Source organism: Wyeomyia smithii, chromosome 1 (assembly GCF_029784165.1).
Source record: "Wyeomyia smithii strain HCP4-BCI-WySm-NY-G18 chromosome 1, ASM2978416v1, whole genome shotgun sequence".
NCBI lineage: Eukaryota > Metazoa > Arthropoda > Insecta > Diptera > Culicidae > Wyeomyia > Wyeomyia smithii.
This window is the reverse complement of record NC_073694.1, coordinates 201,689,471-201,708,931: the sequence shown is the minus strand read 5'-3', so window position 1 is coordinate 201,708,931 and position 19,461 is coordinate 201,689,471. Positions and strand designations below refer to the sequence as shown.

At 41.4% G+C, this 19,461-nt stretch overlaps 1 protein-coding gene and 1 pseudogene across 1 annotated transcript; one reads left to right on the top strand and one right to left on the bottom strand.

Annotated features, from left to right (window-relative positions):
- Positions 1-6,440: 6,440 nt before the first annotated feature.
- On the bottom strand, positions 6,441-8,639 carry LOC129730506 (heat shock protein 70 B2-like). The gene has a single exon (XM_055689888.1). The coding sequence runs from the start codon at positions 8,390-8,392 to the stop codon at positions 6,479-6,481; it is 1,914 nt and encodes a 637-aa protein (XP_055545863.1). The 5' UTR covers positions 8,393-8,639; the 3' UTR covers positions 6,441-6,478.
- A 346-nt stretch (positions 8,640-8,985) lies between these two features.
- Positions 8,986-18,189, top strand: LOC129730483 (uncharacterized; annotated as a pseudogene).
- The last annotated feature ends 1,272 nt before the right edge of the window (positions 18,190-19,461 follow it).

Genomic DNA, 19,461 nt, shown 5'->3' with positions numbered 1-19,461 from the left:
CGCGCATGGGAGATCAAGAAGGAAAGAAAATACATAATCCACAAGTTTTTTAATGCATTGCTGTTGATTCCGAAAACAAGTTTACTTGTCCGAATCAGGGATACCAGATTTGCGTTGTAAAATGCAGATTTTCAGAGTCCGTGTGCAGATTTTATTGACCTGCAGATGTGTGTAGTTTTTTCCTAGTTTCTGTAGATTATTGCCAGCGTAGCCTTATATTTGCGCAGTCTTTCTAAAATTGTGTACAAATCTTTGCCTGCGGATCGCATTTTTTTTTCAAATTGCGGTAGGTTTTTTTCAGATATCAAGAAAAAAATTCCGGATTTCGAGCAGTTGCAGACATCTTTCGAAAACATCTGGCACCTCTGGTCCAAATCATTCGACAGTTAGATCTGGCTATAAACAGTGAGCAAGAACCGAATTTATTATTACATTTATTCAAAATGAGCTGTCACCACAAAACCCCGCGTATATCAAAGTGGAGCTCAAAAAAGATGATTACATGAAGAAAAAAATCAAAAACTCGTTAGTGCCTTGTAAAAATTATTTTATTTAAGGATTTATTTGAGCCTAATGATCTCGAACGCAACTGGAGAAAGATCTTTTTCGAAGATGAAACTGATTGAAAATAGGTTGCGTACGACTATGAAGAGTGAAAGGCTGTCAAACTTAGCATTGTTAAGTTAAGAGTACAATATTCTGAAGGAGCTGAATGTTGATTATTCAATCAATAAGTTCTCTGCAAAAAAAAAAAAAAAACTCGTAAAAAAAATCTAGCAAATTTTTGGTAACTTTTCAAAAACAAATAAATGTTTTTAACTCGTACGATAAAAAAAGGGTTTGTTTTATTTTGGGGCCCCCACTGTAAACTAAGCCCCGGGCCCCCACAATCGTAAATCCGGCTTTGCGCAAGGGTATCGTTATTGTCTTCCAACTCTAAACGACACTCTTTCCAATAGAGATAGAATGTTCCACATGTTATAGTTTCTTCTTGTATTCTTTTTGTTAAAATGAAAGGCGGCTTTGCTGCCGAAACAAATTGTTCGACCCGTTTCCAATAGTTCATATTCTAAAGCTTCTGCTGATCTAGTGCCAACAAATCGATGATGAAATCATGCTGTTGGTGCAGATAGTCTACCATTAAGTAGGAAGATCCCCACCGAGTCTCTCCATCGAAGAAAGGTAACCTTTTGGTCTTATCAAGCTTGAAAGAGTTGACGTACGGTTGCGCTCTCAAAATTTTCACCAGCTGTCTGGTCTTCTTGAGAAATTTGTACAAGGAATCTTTCTTCAGTACGTCATACACTGATAATTGAACTGTATGGGCCGCACATCTGATTCCAATGAGTTTTCCACGTTCAATTATCGGTAAATCGTCATTTGGCTCTAACAATTCAAAACTGTCTTCCCAAAGCAGCTCTGTTTCAGAACGATCTCTTTCATTACTTTCTCTGCAAATAAATTTAAAAAATATTAACAAAATTCAAAAGCGATAAACAACTACTTACTGTTCAGAGCACTCAATTTCAATATCATTTTCATCCTGATCCGTTTCGATGTCGGATTGAGTTTCTTCGCCATCATTGTCTTTGGTTCGAGCAATTTCGGTGGCTTCTTGTCTGTGGTGATACTGTAAATTTGCGAAAGTTCAAGGCTAAAGATACTCAATGCTTTTAAAATCTCTTCCATAATGTATTCGGCAGTATTTCTTTCCACCGTTTCATAACCAGAGTACGTACGACAATTTTTCCGTTAGTTATGAATTGTACATTGATACCGAGGATACTTCGACCCTTGCGGGAGGCAATGGCGGCCTTTATACAAACTAATTTCCCTTTCAGCTCTAATGAAATGAATTTGATCACTTTAGATGTAGTGGATTCCACATACCGCAAGATGTTGTGGCGATTTATGTGACCCAGTTTCAACCCATCTTCGATCGGGTGAAGAACGTCATGGACACACTCTCTTTCAAAAACACTTAACGGGACATAACATACAATAACCCACTGCACAATAGATTTTATGTATCCATTACGCTCAAACGGTATGGTAATCTTGGTCTTCTTACGTATCACATGATGCGGCAGGGAATCGAAGGAGGTTTTTTCTCCACAATCCAAACCAACCTCTTTCGCTTTTTCCGTATGCTTCGTTATGAAGTGCCTTCTCAGGTTAAAGATTGATTCACATTTGAACGTCTTACTAGCATCGCCACATAACACACAATAAACCTTACTCTGCTCAACCCCATCTTCCGAAATCCACTTCTTTCGGTTAAAAAAATTTGAGAAATCAATAGTAAATTGATTCCTTTTACCTGCCATTTTGCAACGCAAACTGCTTAATTTAAAACACTTTGTTCTCACACAATGTTTCTCAAAGTGCAGCACAAAGCGCTGTTGATGCTCTCTCTCTCTTTCAGTGTTTCTCACTTGGTGAAGTTATTTACACTCACTCTGTTTTCGCTTTTTTTCTATGCGCCTGTTGGTTGTCAAATGTGTAGGTATCATTCTCGTTTTGACATGATCAAAAATTAACACACTGAGCACAACGTTCGTGCGAATAACAGCCCTGGCACGGTTGTCACGAATGGGGTGCTCCGCTTTCCACACGAGCAAATTACTTGCCAACCATTGTTCTTTTTCTTTCGGAAGCTGCCGTAAGTCTGCTTTTACATATGTCTCGTCTAGTGATGGGAAATATCGCCCAAAACGGACATCGATAACAATCGATAATTTCGGGGCTTTTATCGATATTATCGATAAGAATCGATAATTTGACAGCTAACGTTTGGAGTAAAAAAAAAATTTCAGAAGGTGATGAAAAAAAAACTATTTCAGATGGCGATGAAAAAATACTATGACAGATAATTGAGTTGGATAAATTTCCCATGGAAGGTTATCATGTTAGCTTCCTCACAAAAAAATATTACGTCCTTGCGTGCAGCCTTTTGCCGGCAGTTAACCGGAACATTCGCTATGGCGGACGAAAACATGCGTGTAGCTATGTTTTTAAGCTCTTTCTTCGTTTTTTTTTATTAATTCCTCCTCCGTTTTCGCGATGAAATTGTTGGGATAGATCTTGCGCTCCAAGTTTGCCCAGAAATTCTCGATGGGAAGCAGGTGGGGGACATTGGGCGGCTTCGCTGACTTCGGTACCACATCGATATTCAGCCGCTCCATCTCCTCCAACGATCGCTTCGAGTAGTTGTCCGATGTCAAATCTGGCCAAAACACCGTGTCTTCGCTCTTATGGTATTTCTTGATGAACGACGCAACTTCTGTCAGGCATTTCGTACTATAAATTTCCCCGTTCACGGCCAGCCCGGAGCGAAAGAAGAGCAACTTTGACATCCCTTTCTCGCTGATTGTCAGCCACAGCCGCACCTTCTTGGGGAACTTGGTCTGTGAAATAAACTTTACCTCGGTGCCACTGGCTTAGCGTGAGGGGGGTGGAGGGGGCGGTCCGCCCCGGGTGTCACCCCCTAGAAGAAATTTTTTTATGCGTGTCGCCTTCGAAAGGGTGAGATTAATTACCATTTAAGTGGAGGTCGAGCTGAAATTCTCGAAAATTTATAAATTTTTCGAAACCAGGTAGATTTAGTGCATTTGAAAACGAGCGGACTAACTCTCGCCATTTTTGGTAACAAGATGATTTAACTGCAATCTGGTGGGGGTGACACCCAGAGGGAAAGGGGTGAAGCCTAAATTTTCCGCCCGGGTGTCACCCGGTCACGCTACGCTACTGCTCGGTGCTCGCTTCCTTCGTGGGGGAGGTAAAATTCGAGGAGCCCTGCTAGTCGTTGCCATCCAGGGTGAGATAGGTCTAGTCGTCCAATACCGCGGCAGTCGCGATTCGCAGGGAAAATCGACTTGACCGTCTTATTCAACCGCTGTCGCTGCGTCATTGCCTGCAGCTCTGAGACCCAGACGTCTGGACGAGGGAATTTTTTTCTAAGCCTAAAAGTCACACCTTCTATTCCCGTTCATTTTCGCATCCTCGCAAACTGCATACATTGCCCGCTTTACTAAACTTATAATATAATACTGTTTTCTAGTGAAATGAAACCGGTTTTCAAAATTGATTCATTTTTCGTAAAGTTCTGGCCATTTAAAATTCGAGAGAATTTTATTTATCTCAATTATTTTGTCTACCCCCTGTATAAATCAGGATACTTTTTTGGCGCAACAATTTCGTTGATTTGGATTTTTAGTGGAACTAAAAATTGTTTGTTGGGTAACAGATACTTTAAACTTAAACAGTTCCAAGTTAAACTAAACAATTACCAAAGAATTACCAATAGACTGCCGCTATGCATGTCCATCATATTATAAGAGTTGGCAAGCCAAAGAAAATGCATTTTATTACAATTTAGTATCATTGCTTTTTATGAGATGGTGCAAAAAGTTTGGATATTGTTATAAAGTTCACCAGTACTAAGTTGTCGAATTCATCTGTTCTTAGGAAACGAAAAACTATGAATATCTTTTTAGTTACCATTATTTCTCAGAAACTCAGTGACACCCGGGGCGAACCGTTACACCACCCCCAACAATGCTAAGTCTTGTCGAATAGCAGCGCCCAACAAATACCTAGCAGCAAAAGCAACTCCTGGGGTAGGGTAAGTGAGGTCTCCTTCTCTTGGGTCTCCTCCAGTAACCAGCCGCACTGACTTGTGCTCACCCTTATAATATCGATAATTATCGTTAACGTCAAAAAATTAACGATAATATCGATGACGAGCATTTATCGATATTATCGATAAGTATCGATAAGTTTCCCATCACTAGTCTCGTCATCCATAACGAGGCAATGTGGTTTTGTCGACGTCTGGATGTAAAGCTTTCGTGCACGTGATTTCGCCACCGTATTCTGCCGCTCATTGCGATTCGACGCATTCTGAACTTTTTACGTGTGTAACCCGGCACGCTTTTTCGCATCTTGAACGAAAGCTTTAATCAAATGCAGTTTTTAGCCACATCTTTAACTGAACTGTTCGGGTTTCTCTTGAAAGCTGGAACTACCCACTTGTGTTTCTTTACACTATACGGAGATCCATTTTGGTCACTATGTTCATTTCGGTCGATGGTCAAACGCTCGTTGTATCGATTTAAAACGCGAGTTACCGTATATTGAACCATTCCTTGCTTCCTACTGATTGCACGATTAGAAAGATTCAGATTTTCGAGGTATCTGCACAAAATTTCTTTACGCCTCTTCTGTTCTCCCGACTCCATCTTCGCAACGAATGCCCTAGCAGCTGAGTGTAATTTAGAGTGAATTTGTTTATTACACTGTGTAAAGAAACGACATCGCAATTTACGACGCAAGTGAGAAAAAAATGCCAGATAATTGTTTACGAACTAAGCACGTGCGGTGGTGAGTTGAAGCTGACAAATTTTACAGTGCGCTTCGGGCAGTACACCAGGTCAATAATGGGTCAAAATCGAGCGAATAAAGAAGGGTTTTATCACCAGTTAGGTTGCTTCCAGGTCAAAACGAGGTGAGCTGGTGGAATAAAGAAATCCGCTATTAGACAGTGTCAACAATACACATTGAACAAATTTCACCCGAATGTTCAATTTTCTAAAACAAACGCAATAAATAATGTCTAATTTCAGTTCAGCATTGTTTTAATTCATTATAGGATTACACAAGTATTGCCGTTTGAAAAATTAAACTCCGTCGTCGTACTTTAGTTTTACTTGTCGTAGAATGTACCCCGATATAGTGCTGTAGATATAGTCCTATGCAAAAAAAAACAAAAAAATAAAATATGATGTCGGGTTCGATTCCCGATTAGGTCGAGGATCTTTTCGAACTGGAAACTTTCTCGACTCCGCACTAGGGCACAGTGTATCGTTGTACTTATCCTACAACATGCAAAATGTGCCAAAAACAGTATCGATAACGAATTCTCTCACCTAACCTAGTTGATCGAGACCGCTATTAGCCCTCCAGGCTAGCATGCGATATTGTTTGTTGTTTGATCATATTTGGTCAAGTGAACGAACTTTTAAAGTCAATGTCAAGTAAACGAGCTTGGGTAATCCATCAATTTTATTGTTTAGGGAAAACTCATCCGGATTTTTCGAGCAACTCGATGAAGAATCGTGCATAACTTATTGCAGTTCGCAAGTATTCACCACCCGATGCGTTCATCCTTCGATAATGCTATCCACAGGAACTAGTTTGTTGGAACAACGATGCAACTTTAGTAGTAACAAATGATGTTTCTTGAAACCTCCAGAATTTCGTTAATGCAACAAATTTTCACGATTTATTTTTTTATTATGCTTTAATTGTGGCTTGGGGGTAAAGGCAATGAAAAATATAGTTGTTATATCGAAAATAATTCATTATTTTATTCTACTTAAATAAACATTATAATACTTTGATAACAAAGATAGAGATTCCTACTTAACTTATTCTTCAGACTTTCAATTATAACCTAAGTAACGTAAAACTCTTAAATTTAATCAACTTCCTCAACTGTGGGACCTGAACGTCCTCCGCCGAAACCACCAGCCTGCTGGCCACAGCTCGATGCGGCACCGCCTGGTCCTTGATGCAGACGGGTCATTATAGGACTGCACACTCGGGTCAGCTCCTGCATTTTGTGGTCATACTCATCCTTCTCTGCCATTGTGTTACCGTCCAGCCAGCGAAGAGTTTCGTCGCACTTGTCTCGAATGGTTTGCTTATCCGATTCGCTCAGTTTATCGCCAGCCGATTCCAGTGACTGTTTCAGTTGGAAGCAATAGCCCTCAAGTTGGTTCCGTGCAGAAATTCGTTCACGCTGTTTCTCGTCATCTTCACGGAACTTCTCAGCTTCGGCCAACATTCGGTCAATTTCTGCCTGACTCAGACGGCCTTTATCGTTTTTAATGGTGATGTTCTTTTCCTTGCCAGTGCTCTTCTCCTTGGCCGAAACGTTCAAGATTCCGTTGGCGTCTAAATCGAATGTGACTTCAATCTGTGGAACACCTCGAGGTGCCGGAGGAATGCCTGATAGATCGAACTGTCCCAAACGATTGTTATCTTTCGTCATGGCACGTTCTCCTTCAAACACCTGAATCGAAACTCCAGGTTGATTGTCCGCATATGTGGAGAATGTTTGCGTTTGCTTGCAGGGAATTCGACTGTTGCGTTCGATCAGTTTAGTCATCACGCCTCCTGCCGTTTCAATGCCAAGGGATAACGGTGCAACATCAACCAGTAGAACGTCCTGAATTTTTTCGTCCTTGTCGCCACTGAGAATAGCAGCTTGAATTGCCGCACCATAAGCTACTGCTTCATCCGGATTAATTGATAGGTTCAGCGTTTTACCACAGAAGAAGTTTTGAAGCAGCGACTGTACTTTTGGAATACGAGTAGAACCACCCACAAGAACGATGTCGTGGATTGAACTCTTGTCCATCTTGGCATCCGACAAAGCTCTCTCGACTGGTTGCAAAGTAGAACGGAACAAATCGGAGCAAAGTTCCTCGAACCGGGCACGAGATATTTTGGTGTAATAATCGATTCCATCTACAAGAGCATCAATCTCAATTGTTGCCTCAGTGCTTGATGATAATGTACGTTTTGCCCGTTCGCATGCGGTTCTCAAACGCCGTAATGCACGTGGATTTGAAGAAACATCCTTTTTGTATTTGCGTTTGAATTCTTCCACAAAGTGTGAAACCATTCGATTGTCGAAGTCCTCTCCTCCCAGGTGAGTATCTCCTGCAGTGGATCGTACCTCAAATAATGACCCTTCATCTATGGTTAAAATCGAAACGTCGAATGTACCACCGCCGAGGTCGAAAATTAATACATTTCGCTCTCCCTTCAGATTTTTGTCCAATCCATATGCCAGTGCAGCGGCTGTCGGTTCATTGATGATTCGCAAAACGTTCAGACCGGCAATCGCGCCAGCATCTTTCGTAGCCTGCCGTTGTGAGTCGTTGAAATAGGCTGGGACTGTAATCACTGCATTACGAACACTTTTACCCAAATAAGCCTCGGCGGTTTCTTTCATCTTGATCAGAACCATTGAACTGATTTCCTCCGGTGCAAACCGTTTCCGTTCACCCTTGAATTCAATTTCAATTTTCGGTTTGCTGCCATCGTTGACTACTTTGAATGGCCAGTGCTTGATATCTGCTTGAATTTTTGGATCATCGAATTTACGGCCAATCAATCGTTTAGCGTCGAAAACCGTGTTTTGTGGGTTCATTGCAACCTGGTTCTTTGCAGCATCGCCAATCAACCGTTCCGAGTCCGAAAAGGCCACGTAACTGGGTGTCGTTCGGTTGCCCTGGTCGTTGGCAATGATTTCCACCTTGCCATGCTGGAACACTCCCACGCAAGAGTACGTGGTTCCCAGGTCAATTCCAATTGCAGACATTTTCACTACACTTGAATGTCTTTGAAAATGGTAGTTCTTACAAATCACTGTATTTCACTTGGTTTAATATTTTGCTCACTGATTTAATTTTATCAACTTGTTAACGTTTCAAATACTTTTGCGCTCACTATAGTTTATTCACGTTTGCTCGAATTAACTTGCTTACTTGCGTCTGTTTAGCTCTCTTGCTTGAATTATTCTGACGCTGCGAACGCACCACGTCGTGCTTATATTTGAGAGAGTAACAATTCTAGAAAATTCGAGCACATTCGGCGATTGTTCGAGCACCGTTCACTGTGGCTAGGCTAAAACATTGAATAAGAGAGAATAAGTTAGAAATTACGAGAGAGTCGGGAAAACGCTAGTTGTTTACCTGAAACATCAGGAAGCTTCTCCTCCTTTCTGTTTTTTATTTTGGGAGTGTATATCTAACCATATGCGGAAAAAAATAACAGGAATCGGTGATTGTTTTGTTTATTTATCTGTAATGCTGTAGGGTGGTGAGCAAATGTTCAGCTAGGTAAGATTTACCTCTAAATGAATCATCAGATGCATAATTTTATTTTGTTCAAAGCAAATATGATACATTAGCTAGCACCAGAGTTTTTTAAAACAGTGGAATTAATCGGAAAAACGTGTTTTTACTTGATATTTGACATATTGCATTTTTTTTCGAAAATAGCTGAGAAGTTTGAGTGATAATTATTAAAGATGTAACAGTAAACGGCACTTTGACTGGGGTTGTAGCTGTTATGGGAACAAGGACGTCCAAAAAATGATACGATTCGATTCATTGAATGCAAAATAAGTTCAAAGGCTGTAGTACACTCTTTGAGCCAGCGTCAAATATTTGTCACAGACAAGCATGGAAAAAATCGCTGCCCAAACGATTCACTTTACTATCCTTTTCGAACCTGGGTTTCGCCTGCTTTCCATCATAGTAAACTAAATCATGATAAGAACTTGTATTCAATAAAAAGGTCAATAAACAAATATGGAAAATCCATATGTCAAAATTCATGAATAGTTCTGCTCACAAATAATTTCTTTCATGCAAGATGTTCATTGCATGATACCTTTTGATAAAATTTTCGTTCATGAGTGTTATCATTGGTTCGCAAACGATAGTGTCGAGCGCTGTTCGCCGAATGTTACCCGTGGTTTCGAATTTTTTTCATTTTATTCCGGTAACCTTCATTTGTTTTTTTCATTTGGATTTCGATTATTTATTCGATCAAGTAAGTATTAATACAAGTAAAACGTAGAAGAAAGACTTAACTGATAATATTTTTATTGTAGAATGAAAAGAAGGCAAACACAGAAAGACAGATTAATGCAAGTTATAAAGGTGGATGACGAGGGAAAATTTGTTTGCAAGGCTGAAGAACATTGCAGATATGTTCAAGAAAAATTTGTTTCCGGAAACTTCAAACGACATATTCTTTTACAACACTCTAAAATTTTTGGGGCATTGGATATACCCTTACCCATTAAAAATTCATTTGAACCACCCAAAAAGAAGATGAAAAAATTACAAGTGGAAATAAGCAAAGAAAAAATAATCCTTGGAACTATCCAACTCGCTACGGTAAACCATCTCCCATATTGTTTTCCGGAAATGGCGGGTTTCAAGACGCTGTTGGAACCGCTGTTTAAAGCTGCAGGAATGGTTATTAATAGGAAGAGTGTAGCTGGACTTGTTGACGAATGTGCAGGAAAAGCTAGACAGCTGATAGTTGCAGAATTACGGATGCAGGACCTTATAACGTTAGAGATCGATAGGGCAACAAGAGGAAACCGTCACTTTGTTGGAATCAACGCAAGATCCATCGTCGATGACAAAGTCGTTGTCCGTAATCTAGGTAAGGATTGACACACACATGCAAATATAGATATATATATATATATATATATATATATATATATATATATATATATATATATATATATATATATATATATATATATATATATATATATATATATATATATATATATATATATATATATATATATATATATATATATATATATATATATATATATATATGCATATATATATATATATATATATATATATATATATATATATATATATATATATATATATATATATATATATATATATATTTATATATATATATATATATATATATATATATATATATATATATATATATTTATATATATATATATATATATATATATATATATATATATATATATATATATATATATATATATTTAAATATATAAATATATTAAATATATATATATAAATATATATATATATATATATATATATATATATATATATATATATATATATATATATATATATATATATATATATATATATATATATATATATATATGTATGTATGTATATATGTATGTATGTATGTATATGTATGTATGTATGCATGTATATATGTATGTATGTATGTATATATCTATGTATGTATGTATATATGTATGTTTGTATGTATATATGTATGTATGTATGTATATATATATATATATATATTTTTTTTTTTGTTTCAGGTGGAGGGGAAATTTGCATCCAAACCCCTGAGGTGACCAACCTCAGGGAGTGTGGGGTTGGTTTGAATCAGTGACCGGACCCACTAAAACCCCTCCAGTCTCCAGCCCATAATACTCCCCGGGACCACCGCTAGGTATTGCTTCGGGGAGCGGCTTTTGTGCTCTGTGCATCCTCTTGGTTCTATAGATCTCTTTGCTAACTTAGCTAACTAACCTGGAGACTGGCCGTTAGCTAACACTGGCGTGTCGGTGGTCAACCTGTCGCCTGTTTTGCAATTCTAAAACTATTTGAGAGGCGGCTGTACAAACCGCCCTCCAAATGTTTGGGTCTTTACACATCCTCCGAACTAGGTTGTCCATCATGTCGCTCCGCGCATGCACAAAACGAGGGCACACGAAGAAGACATGCTCAGCAGTTTCTTCCGCATCCGCGCACTCGGGACACATGGGGGACCCCGCATGCCCGAATCTGTGTAGATACTGCCTGAAGCAACCATGACCTGACAGAATCTGTGTCAAGTGGAAGTTAACTTCTCCATGGCGCCTCCCGACCCATCCGGATACGTCCGGAATAAGTCGATGCGTCCATCTACCCTTCGCGGAATTGGACCATTCCTGCTGCCATCTGATCATCGAGAATGACCTTCTGGTGCCTCGTATACCCCTTGTGTCACGTTGATCGAAGCATTCTACGTCCTCCTTAATGGCTATGCTGATAGGCATCATGCCGGACAGGACGCAGATTGCGTCGTATGACACTGTACGGTACGCGCTCACAACCCTCAGGCACATGAGCCTGTAGGTACTTTCCAGTTTACGACGATGACTGTTGGTACCTAACGCTTTGGACCACGCTGGCCCACCATACCTAAGTATGGACGAAACCACGCTGGCAAGAAGTTTACGCTTGCTGCCATATACCGCTGAGCTATTGGACATCATTCGAGATAGTCCTGCAGCGGCCGTTGAAGCCCTCTTACAGGCATAGTCGACGTGACTCTTAAATGTGAGCTTATCGTCAACCATAACCCCCAAGAGCTTCAAGGAACGCCTTGAGGTAATGGTGCAGTCACCGACTCTGACCACCGCCTGTTGCTCTAATTTGCGGTTGTTCACAACCGTAACCTCCGTTTTATGGTGCGCTAACTCCAGTTTCCTAGAGTGCATCCAGTCTTCGACCTTGCGTATGCAGTGCGCGGCCGTCAACTCGACCTCTTCGATCGACTCGCCGTAGACCTCTAGCGTGATGTCGTCTGCGAAACCGACGATCACAACCCCTACAGGGAACTTTAGTTTCAACACCCCGTCATACATGACATTCCACAACACCGGGCCCAGGATGGAACCTTGCGGTACCCCTGCGGTGATTGGGACGCACTTCTGACCCTCCTCCGTGTTGTAAACTAGTACCCGATTCTGGAAATAATTTTCCAAAATCTTGTACAACGACACCGGAACGTGGATGCTCCTAAGCGCGAGCGCTATGGAGTCCCAACTGGCGCTATTGAATGCATTCTTCACGTCAAGCGTGACGATTGCGCAATAGCGAATGCCCCAACTCTTACGCTGGAGTGCTACCTCTGCCGTCTTGGTGACAGAGAGAATAGCATCCAGCGTGGATCTACCTTTCCGGAAGCCGAACTGGTTACTTGCCAGACCGTTTACACCCTCTGTGTACTTCACCAGTCTGTTGAGGATAATCCTCTCAAGCACCTTGCCCGTAGTGTCCAGCAGACAGATAGGTCTGTATGCCGATGGGTCCCCTGGCGGTTTCCCAGCCTTCGGCAACAGCACCAATCTCTGTCGCTTCCACCTGTCCGGAAAGAGGCAGTCATCCAGGCAATTCTGCATGACTGCTCGAAATAGATCGGGGGCCACTTTCATGGCCGTCCTGATGGCCAAGTTCGGGATTCCATCCGGTCCCGGTGCCTTGCTCACCTTTAGGGAGTTGGCGATCACGATGAGTTCCTCATTCGTAACCCTTACCTCCTCCACAACCTCGGCACGGCTGCCGTCTCTCACGGATTGGATGCCCGGCAGGTTGGCCGACCATCCCTGGTCTGTGTCTGAGATACTGGAACGTCGGACGTGAGACTCAGCAACCGGAGGCCAAGGATTTGGCTCGTGTCGTGGAAAGAGTCCCTCGATGATACGCTCCAGCATCGCTGGTGATCGCTCTGCAGGCGCCAACACGCCTTTGGTCTTCGCCATTACGACTCTGTAGGCGTTGCCCCACGGATTCGTATTGGCACTCGCGCATAGCCTATCGAAGCAGGCCCTTTTGCTCGCCTTTATCGCACTTTTAAGCGCCGATCTTGCAGATCCGAATACTACACGGCGCTCTACCCTCTGTGCATCGGTACGTGCACGTTGCAACATCCGTCTTGCACGGAGGCACGCGCTACGGAGGTCCGCTATCGCGTCGGTCCACCAGTATACCGGTGACTTACCATTCCTAGGTTGGCGGGTCCTAGGCATGGTGGCGTCGCACGCCCGCGATAATGTGGCAACTAATTGGTCAGCACTCGGGCGGAGCCAACTGCCCCCCTCGCGCTCTCTTCTCATTGCTTCTGCAAATACCTCGGCATCGAAATGCGATGTCTTCCACCCGCGGACGGGAGTATTGGCTCTACCCGTCGCCTGCCGCCTCACGTTCTGGACTACGCTATAGCAGACCGACTGGTGGTCACTATAGGTGTAGCCATCGTCTACCCTCCAGTTCACGATCAGTCCTGGGCTGGAGAACGTCACGTCGATGATCGACTCCGCACCATTTCTGCTGAATGTACACTTGGTTCCAACGTTGGCCAGATCTAGGTTGAGCTTTACCAAAGCTTCCAACAAGATCTGACCCCTCCGGTTCGTGCGGCGGCTTCCCCACTCAACAGCCCAAGCGTTGAAGTCGCCCGCCACTACTAAGGGTGTTAGTCCCGTCAGCTCCATAGATAACAAATCGACCATCTGGGTGAACCTTTCGATAGACCAACGCGGCGGAGCATAACAACTGCAGTAGAACACTCCGTCCACCTTGGCAACCGCGTATCCTTCATTTGAGGTTGACACAACCTCCTGAACCGGGAACTTGCTGGTCGTGCATATGGCCGCCGTACTGGACTTATCTGCAACCCAATTACCGTTTCCGGGAGGAATGCAGTAGGGGTCCGATACGATTGCGATGTCCGACCGCGACTCAGACGCTGCTTGGTATAGCAGCTGCTGTGCCGCATAGCAATGGTTCAGGTTCAATTGTGTCACCCTCACGCCCGTGGTTTCGTGGCCGCCTTACCGGCTGGGCACCGTGGGCCTCCCATAAAGTGCTTGGCGTCCCGTTTTCCAGTACATACCAAGCACTTGGGAGGCTCCCCGCAGTCTTTAGCTTTATGGCCAGCACCACCACAACGCCTACATAACTGGCTCCTATCGGGCCCCTTGCAGGTCCAGGACTTGTGTCCTCCCTCGAAACACCTGAAGCAAACGTCCGGCTGCTGGAGTATGCTCAGGGGACATACTGACCAGCCAACCTTAAGTTTGGCTGTCTTCAGGGCCAGAGTTGCATCGGCCGATGCAAGCCGGAAAGTGGCCACCTGGGTCCCCGCTGGACCCTTTCGGAGGCGAATTACCTCAGTGGCTACTTCCACTCCGCACTTCTCCTTGAGGGCCTGTGCAATATCGCACCTCTCGGTGATTTCATCCAGGTTTTTGAGCTGGAGAGTCACCTCTGAGGTGAGTGCCCGAATTTGCACATCTTTCCCGAGGACCTGCTCGGCTACCGTCTTGTAGGCAGCGCCCTTGTTTTTAGCATCCTTACGGAGCTCAAGGATCATCTCGCCGGTGCGAGAACGACGGATGGTCCGCACATCCGCTCCCAGATCCTTGAGCTGGGTTTCGCCTCTCATTTTCTTCAAGACTTCGGAGTACTTGGACCCATTCGTCTTGAGTATGAGGGCGTCGCCCCTGCTTCGCGCCTTCTTTCCCATTTTTGGACGATTTGTCTCCTTCTCGTCGTTGCGCTTGCTGTCTTTTTGGCGCTTCCTTCCTCCCACGGTAACCCAAGGGTTTCCCGTAGCTGCCACTTCGGCAGACTTTTCGGCGGACTTGGAGGCCGTTGGTGTGCTATCTCGCGGGCTTAGCACAACCAACCGTTTCTTGCTGTTCTCGGGGGCTTCCCCCGGAGACTGCCTTGCTCTTTTTGCGGCTGACCCGGAGGCGCAAACCGCTGCAAACATGCAGGTGTCCGTTTGGACCGACTTCGTCGCCCTTCCGGTCACCTCCGTTGCATTCTTCTCTGCAGCCACCGCTCTTGCCTTGAGCTCGGCGTGCTCCTTCTTCGCAGCATCGACGGAGGACCGAAGCATGTAGAGAGCCTGCTTCAGGTACTTCGTCGTGTTGGTGAGACTTTTCGCAAACTCGATTATGGCATCGAGCTGCTCCGACAGCGCTACTACCTTCGGTAGCGTGTCTCGCTGTCTTCCGACCGCCTTTATCAACAGTGGACCAGCCACTGCGATGTCTTGCGTCGATCCGGTAGGCGTACTGCCTTTGCCGTCTTCGCAGGCGTCCTTTACTGCATCCATCTCCGCCTTTCTCGGCGGAGACCTCTGGATGCCTCCTCGTGCAAACGGGTTTTTCAACCCATCTGCGCCCAATTGTTGATCTTCATTATTTTTGTTCATTTTTGTTAAGTGGGTCCCCCTTCCAGCCGCTATCCTTATCCATACTGGAGTGGTCGCCTATCTGGTCCCATGGTAGTATGTATGTATGTATGTATGTATGTATGTATATATGTACTCAAAATATGTTTCATCTTATGTAATTTCAAGCTATCAAAGAAACGCAAGAGAGTCAAACGAAAGAGCATCTTAAAGCGCTGATCGAAGATGTCTTGAATGATTATGATGTGAATCTCAATAAAGTCTATTCAATCACTCATGATAATGGGGCCAATATGGTGGCTTCAGTAAACGAAATAAAAAAGATCTTCGAGGCAGCTGAGATTAAAACGTATGATTCATGTTTCAATGATCAAGTAGAAGAAAACACCTTTCATTATGAAGAACAACCAGACGATGAAAATATATTTGAAAGTTCGATTTTCGACGAGGAAGAAAATTTAGAAGATGATGATGATGTGTATGATGATTTTTCAAATGGCAGGGATGGTGAAATGACAACACCAGAGGCCACTACTATGCCTGACGACAATTTTGACGTAACAATGGTGAAGATTTTAGACAGTATACGATGCGCTGCTCACACAGCGCAACTTGCTGTTTGGGACGTTGTAAAACCATAAGGGAAACGCATTTTTAATATTCAGAAACTAGTAGTGAAATTGCGCCTACAAAAGTACTACAGATTTATTAAACTGCACGAAGCTCATTTACCTCCACTTAGCAACAAAACACGTTGGAATAGCACCTTCGCAATGCTGAAGTCGCTATTGACGCAGAAACCATTTTTTGGTTTGATCAAAAAAACTTATCCAGAAATTGGTAAGAGATATGAAGTTCGATTGGGCTGCGTTTTGATATCAACATACCAAAGTTTAATATGTTTTGTTTTTGTTACACATTTAATTTCAGATTTCACTAGGAAGTTTATAGAGAAATTTTGTGAAGCATTTGATGCATTTGTGCTCACACTCCAATTGCAAAAACATCACGTAGCTCTGAGTGAATTTTATGCTTGTTGGCTCTTATGACAGGCTAAATTAACAAAATTGGTTAATAACTCACTGGCCCAAAAACTTTTAAAAGCATTTCGACGACGTTTGGAAAAGATAACCGCTAGCATGCAGTTTAAAGCGTGTTTATATTTGGATCCTCGTTTCAATTTTCTAGGATCAAAAAGAATTTCTTCATTGGATAAAGAACTCATTCAAGTGAATATGATGTTTATAGGGCCACATTTGATGAAAAACTATTCTACGCATATGTTCCAATTATATACTCACAGTTATTCATCTTTCGAATTTCTTGAATACTCTTCTTTGAAGCGGCTTTACCTAGAAACGTAATACACTTAGAACAATTCTGTTGGTTTCATTGGAAAACTGAGAAAATTTCGTGTTGGGTACAGCAATTACATGTCTAAATAAATGTAAAAAATAACATTTCGTTTTATGCTGCTCTACGCTTTGTTCTTTGACACCAACAGTTTTCGAGTGAATACAATATTAAAGTAGGATAACTGATGGTTTGATTGCCAGTTTTATATTGGTGCAGGCTCTTCCCAAAACATACTGTATTTTTTTCTACATACTGTATTGAAATTGTTATATTAACAACGCTATGTTGTGAGAAAACATTAAAATGCGTTCAAAATAGTGCTTCTTTCGAACATTTTTCCTTCAAAATTTGGTTTCTCACATTTATTTGGACTTGGAGAGGATGGTTATAGTACAGTTTATTTCAGTTTCCAAATAGAGTCAATAGAGTTGTTCTAAGTGGTAAACATATGATGTGTGAGAGCCACTTGAGGGAAAAGTATTCAAGAAACTTGTGAGTCGAATAACTCTGAGTACATTCACATAAGAACATATGCGTAGCAGAGTGTTTTCATGAAATAAAGCCCTCTATCAGTCTCTGAAATATTCCAAATGATGATTCAAACACGCTTTAAATATATACTTTTTATATATTTACTTTGTTTCTTTTCAGGAGTTTCTTATAAAAATACATCGACGTGCTGATGGAGTAGTCGATGAGTTCACCTTACTTAATGACACTGAAGATGAACTAGAAAAAACTCTATCGGATTTTTTCAACGAAGATCCGTCAATTAACACGAACGTGACAAACAGTATGTCCTTTATTCAAAAACTTAAAAAATTAGAAATGAGAGATAAGACATCAATTATCGATACTATAAATTCAGGACCATCTAAAAGTAAGGACAAACAAAACCACTTCGATCTACTTAAATACTGGGAAGTTCAAAAATATACCAACCCAGATCTCTACAAAATTGCGATGATCGTTTTATCAAGCTCAGCTACACAAGTATCCGTAGAACGCGGTTTCAGTGCTCTGAAACTGATGCTTTCGGATAGAAGGATGAATTTGTCAGCCGAATCAGTTGCCAATTCGCTTTTGCTGAAGCTTAACCCGGATCTTCTGCCTCAAATAACACAAGCTATGAGCGAGGAAGATGGATAAAAATACGCTTCAATTATACTAGTATGAAGTAATAAACACCATTCTTAACTTTCGAACCTATTTATCCAAAATTTTACTTTTATTAAAATAACAAAATATCCTACATCAAATTTGATTACAGTTAGACCAACCCAATCTAATATGTGATTAATTTACTCAAAGGTACTTAAATATGTTGCACAATGGTTTCTCATACAATAGCCCTTTACATATTTACAACTATGAGCCATTATCAGTGGCTTCAAAAAACGGTGGTTTTCCTCATTTTGTTTAAGGTTAAGAAAGCCGCACAAAGAAATATTTTGTTGCGTTCATATGAAGTTTGGCTCAAATATGAAAAAAATCTGTTTGAAGAAATAAAACACTGTCAACTCGAGCAGCGGATACAATCTCGGCCTTTTTTTTAATCTGTAACACATATTTAAAATTTGTTCATGTTCGTAAGAGTCTTCCAGAAATATTTATTATACCAAATGTTTTAGAATAATTCAAATTTCTTTTGATCACTGTGATTTAATTTTTCCTTCGAGTCATTTTATCATTCGAGTTTTGAGTTACGCTTGACGAAGATTCAAACACAGCTTCGCTGTCTTTAACACCTTTAGCTAAAAATGTTTCCTCACAGACCGCTCTCAATTGGGAGTTATTTAAAAAAAATTTAACTCTATGTCACTGTGTGTTTCAGCGAAATTTGTTACAAAAGCAGAATTTGTAACCTTTAGAGACGCCTTGACAAATTATGAACAGTACTATCTGACCATAAGCCCCACCATGAATCAATACTGTATCTCACACAGTTCGCAGCTGAAAGCAATCTAGCAAATCATGTTGATACAAAATTTGACTCGCGAATGATTCTTTCGAAAACAATAGCTTGATCCAAACGATCCGATATAAACTTGGATACGAGAAGTTGTAAATTAGTTTCCATCGTTTCAAACTCTTGTTGATGATATGCGGAGAATGAATGAAAAACAATCTTTTTGGTTCATTGGAAAAACTTGTATGCGAGTGTGAATGATTGACAGCAAAACTTCAAATCAAAGATCACGGTTACCTAGATTTATTTTAGTGAGTGATATTTTCCATGCTTGGTCACAGATAGAATTTTGACAAAATTTTGGTCAAAGATAATTATTTGTCGAAATTATTTGACAAACTTATTACACTTAGAAAATATTCGACAGAAAATTCTGTTTGCCACTTACAAGTTTTTGAGAGCGGCAAACATGGGCAAACAACAATCACCACAAAATTTAGATCAAAATATTTGACAAACGTTATTACACACACTTAATATGTTTAGACAAACAGTAAAAAAATCCATGACAGAAGTGTTTGATGTCAAATAAATTTGACCATTATACT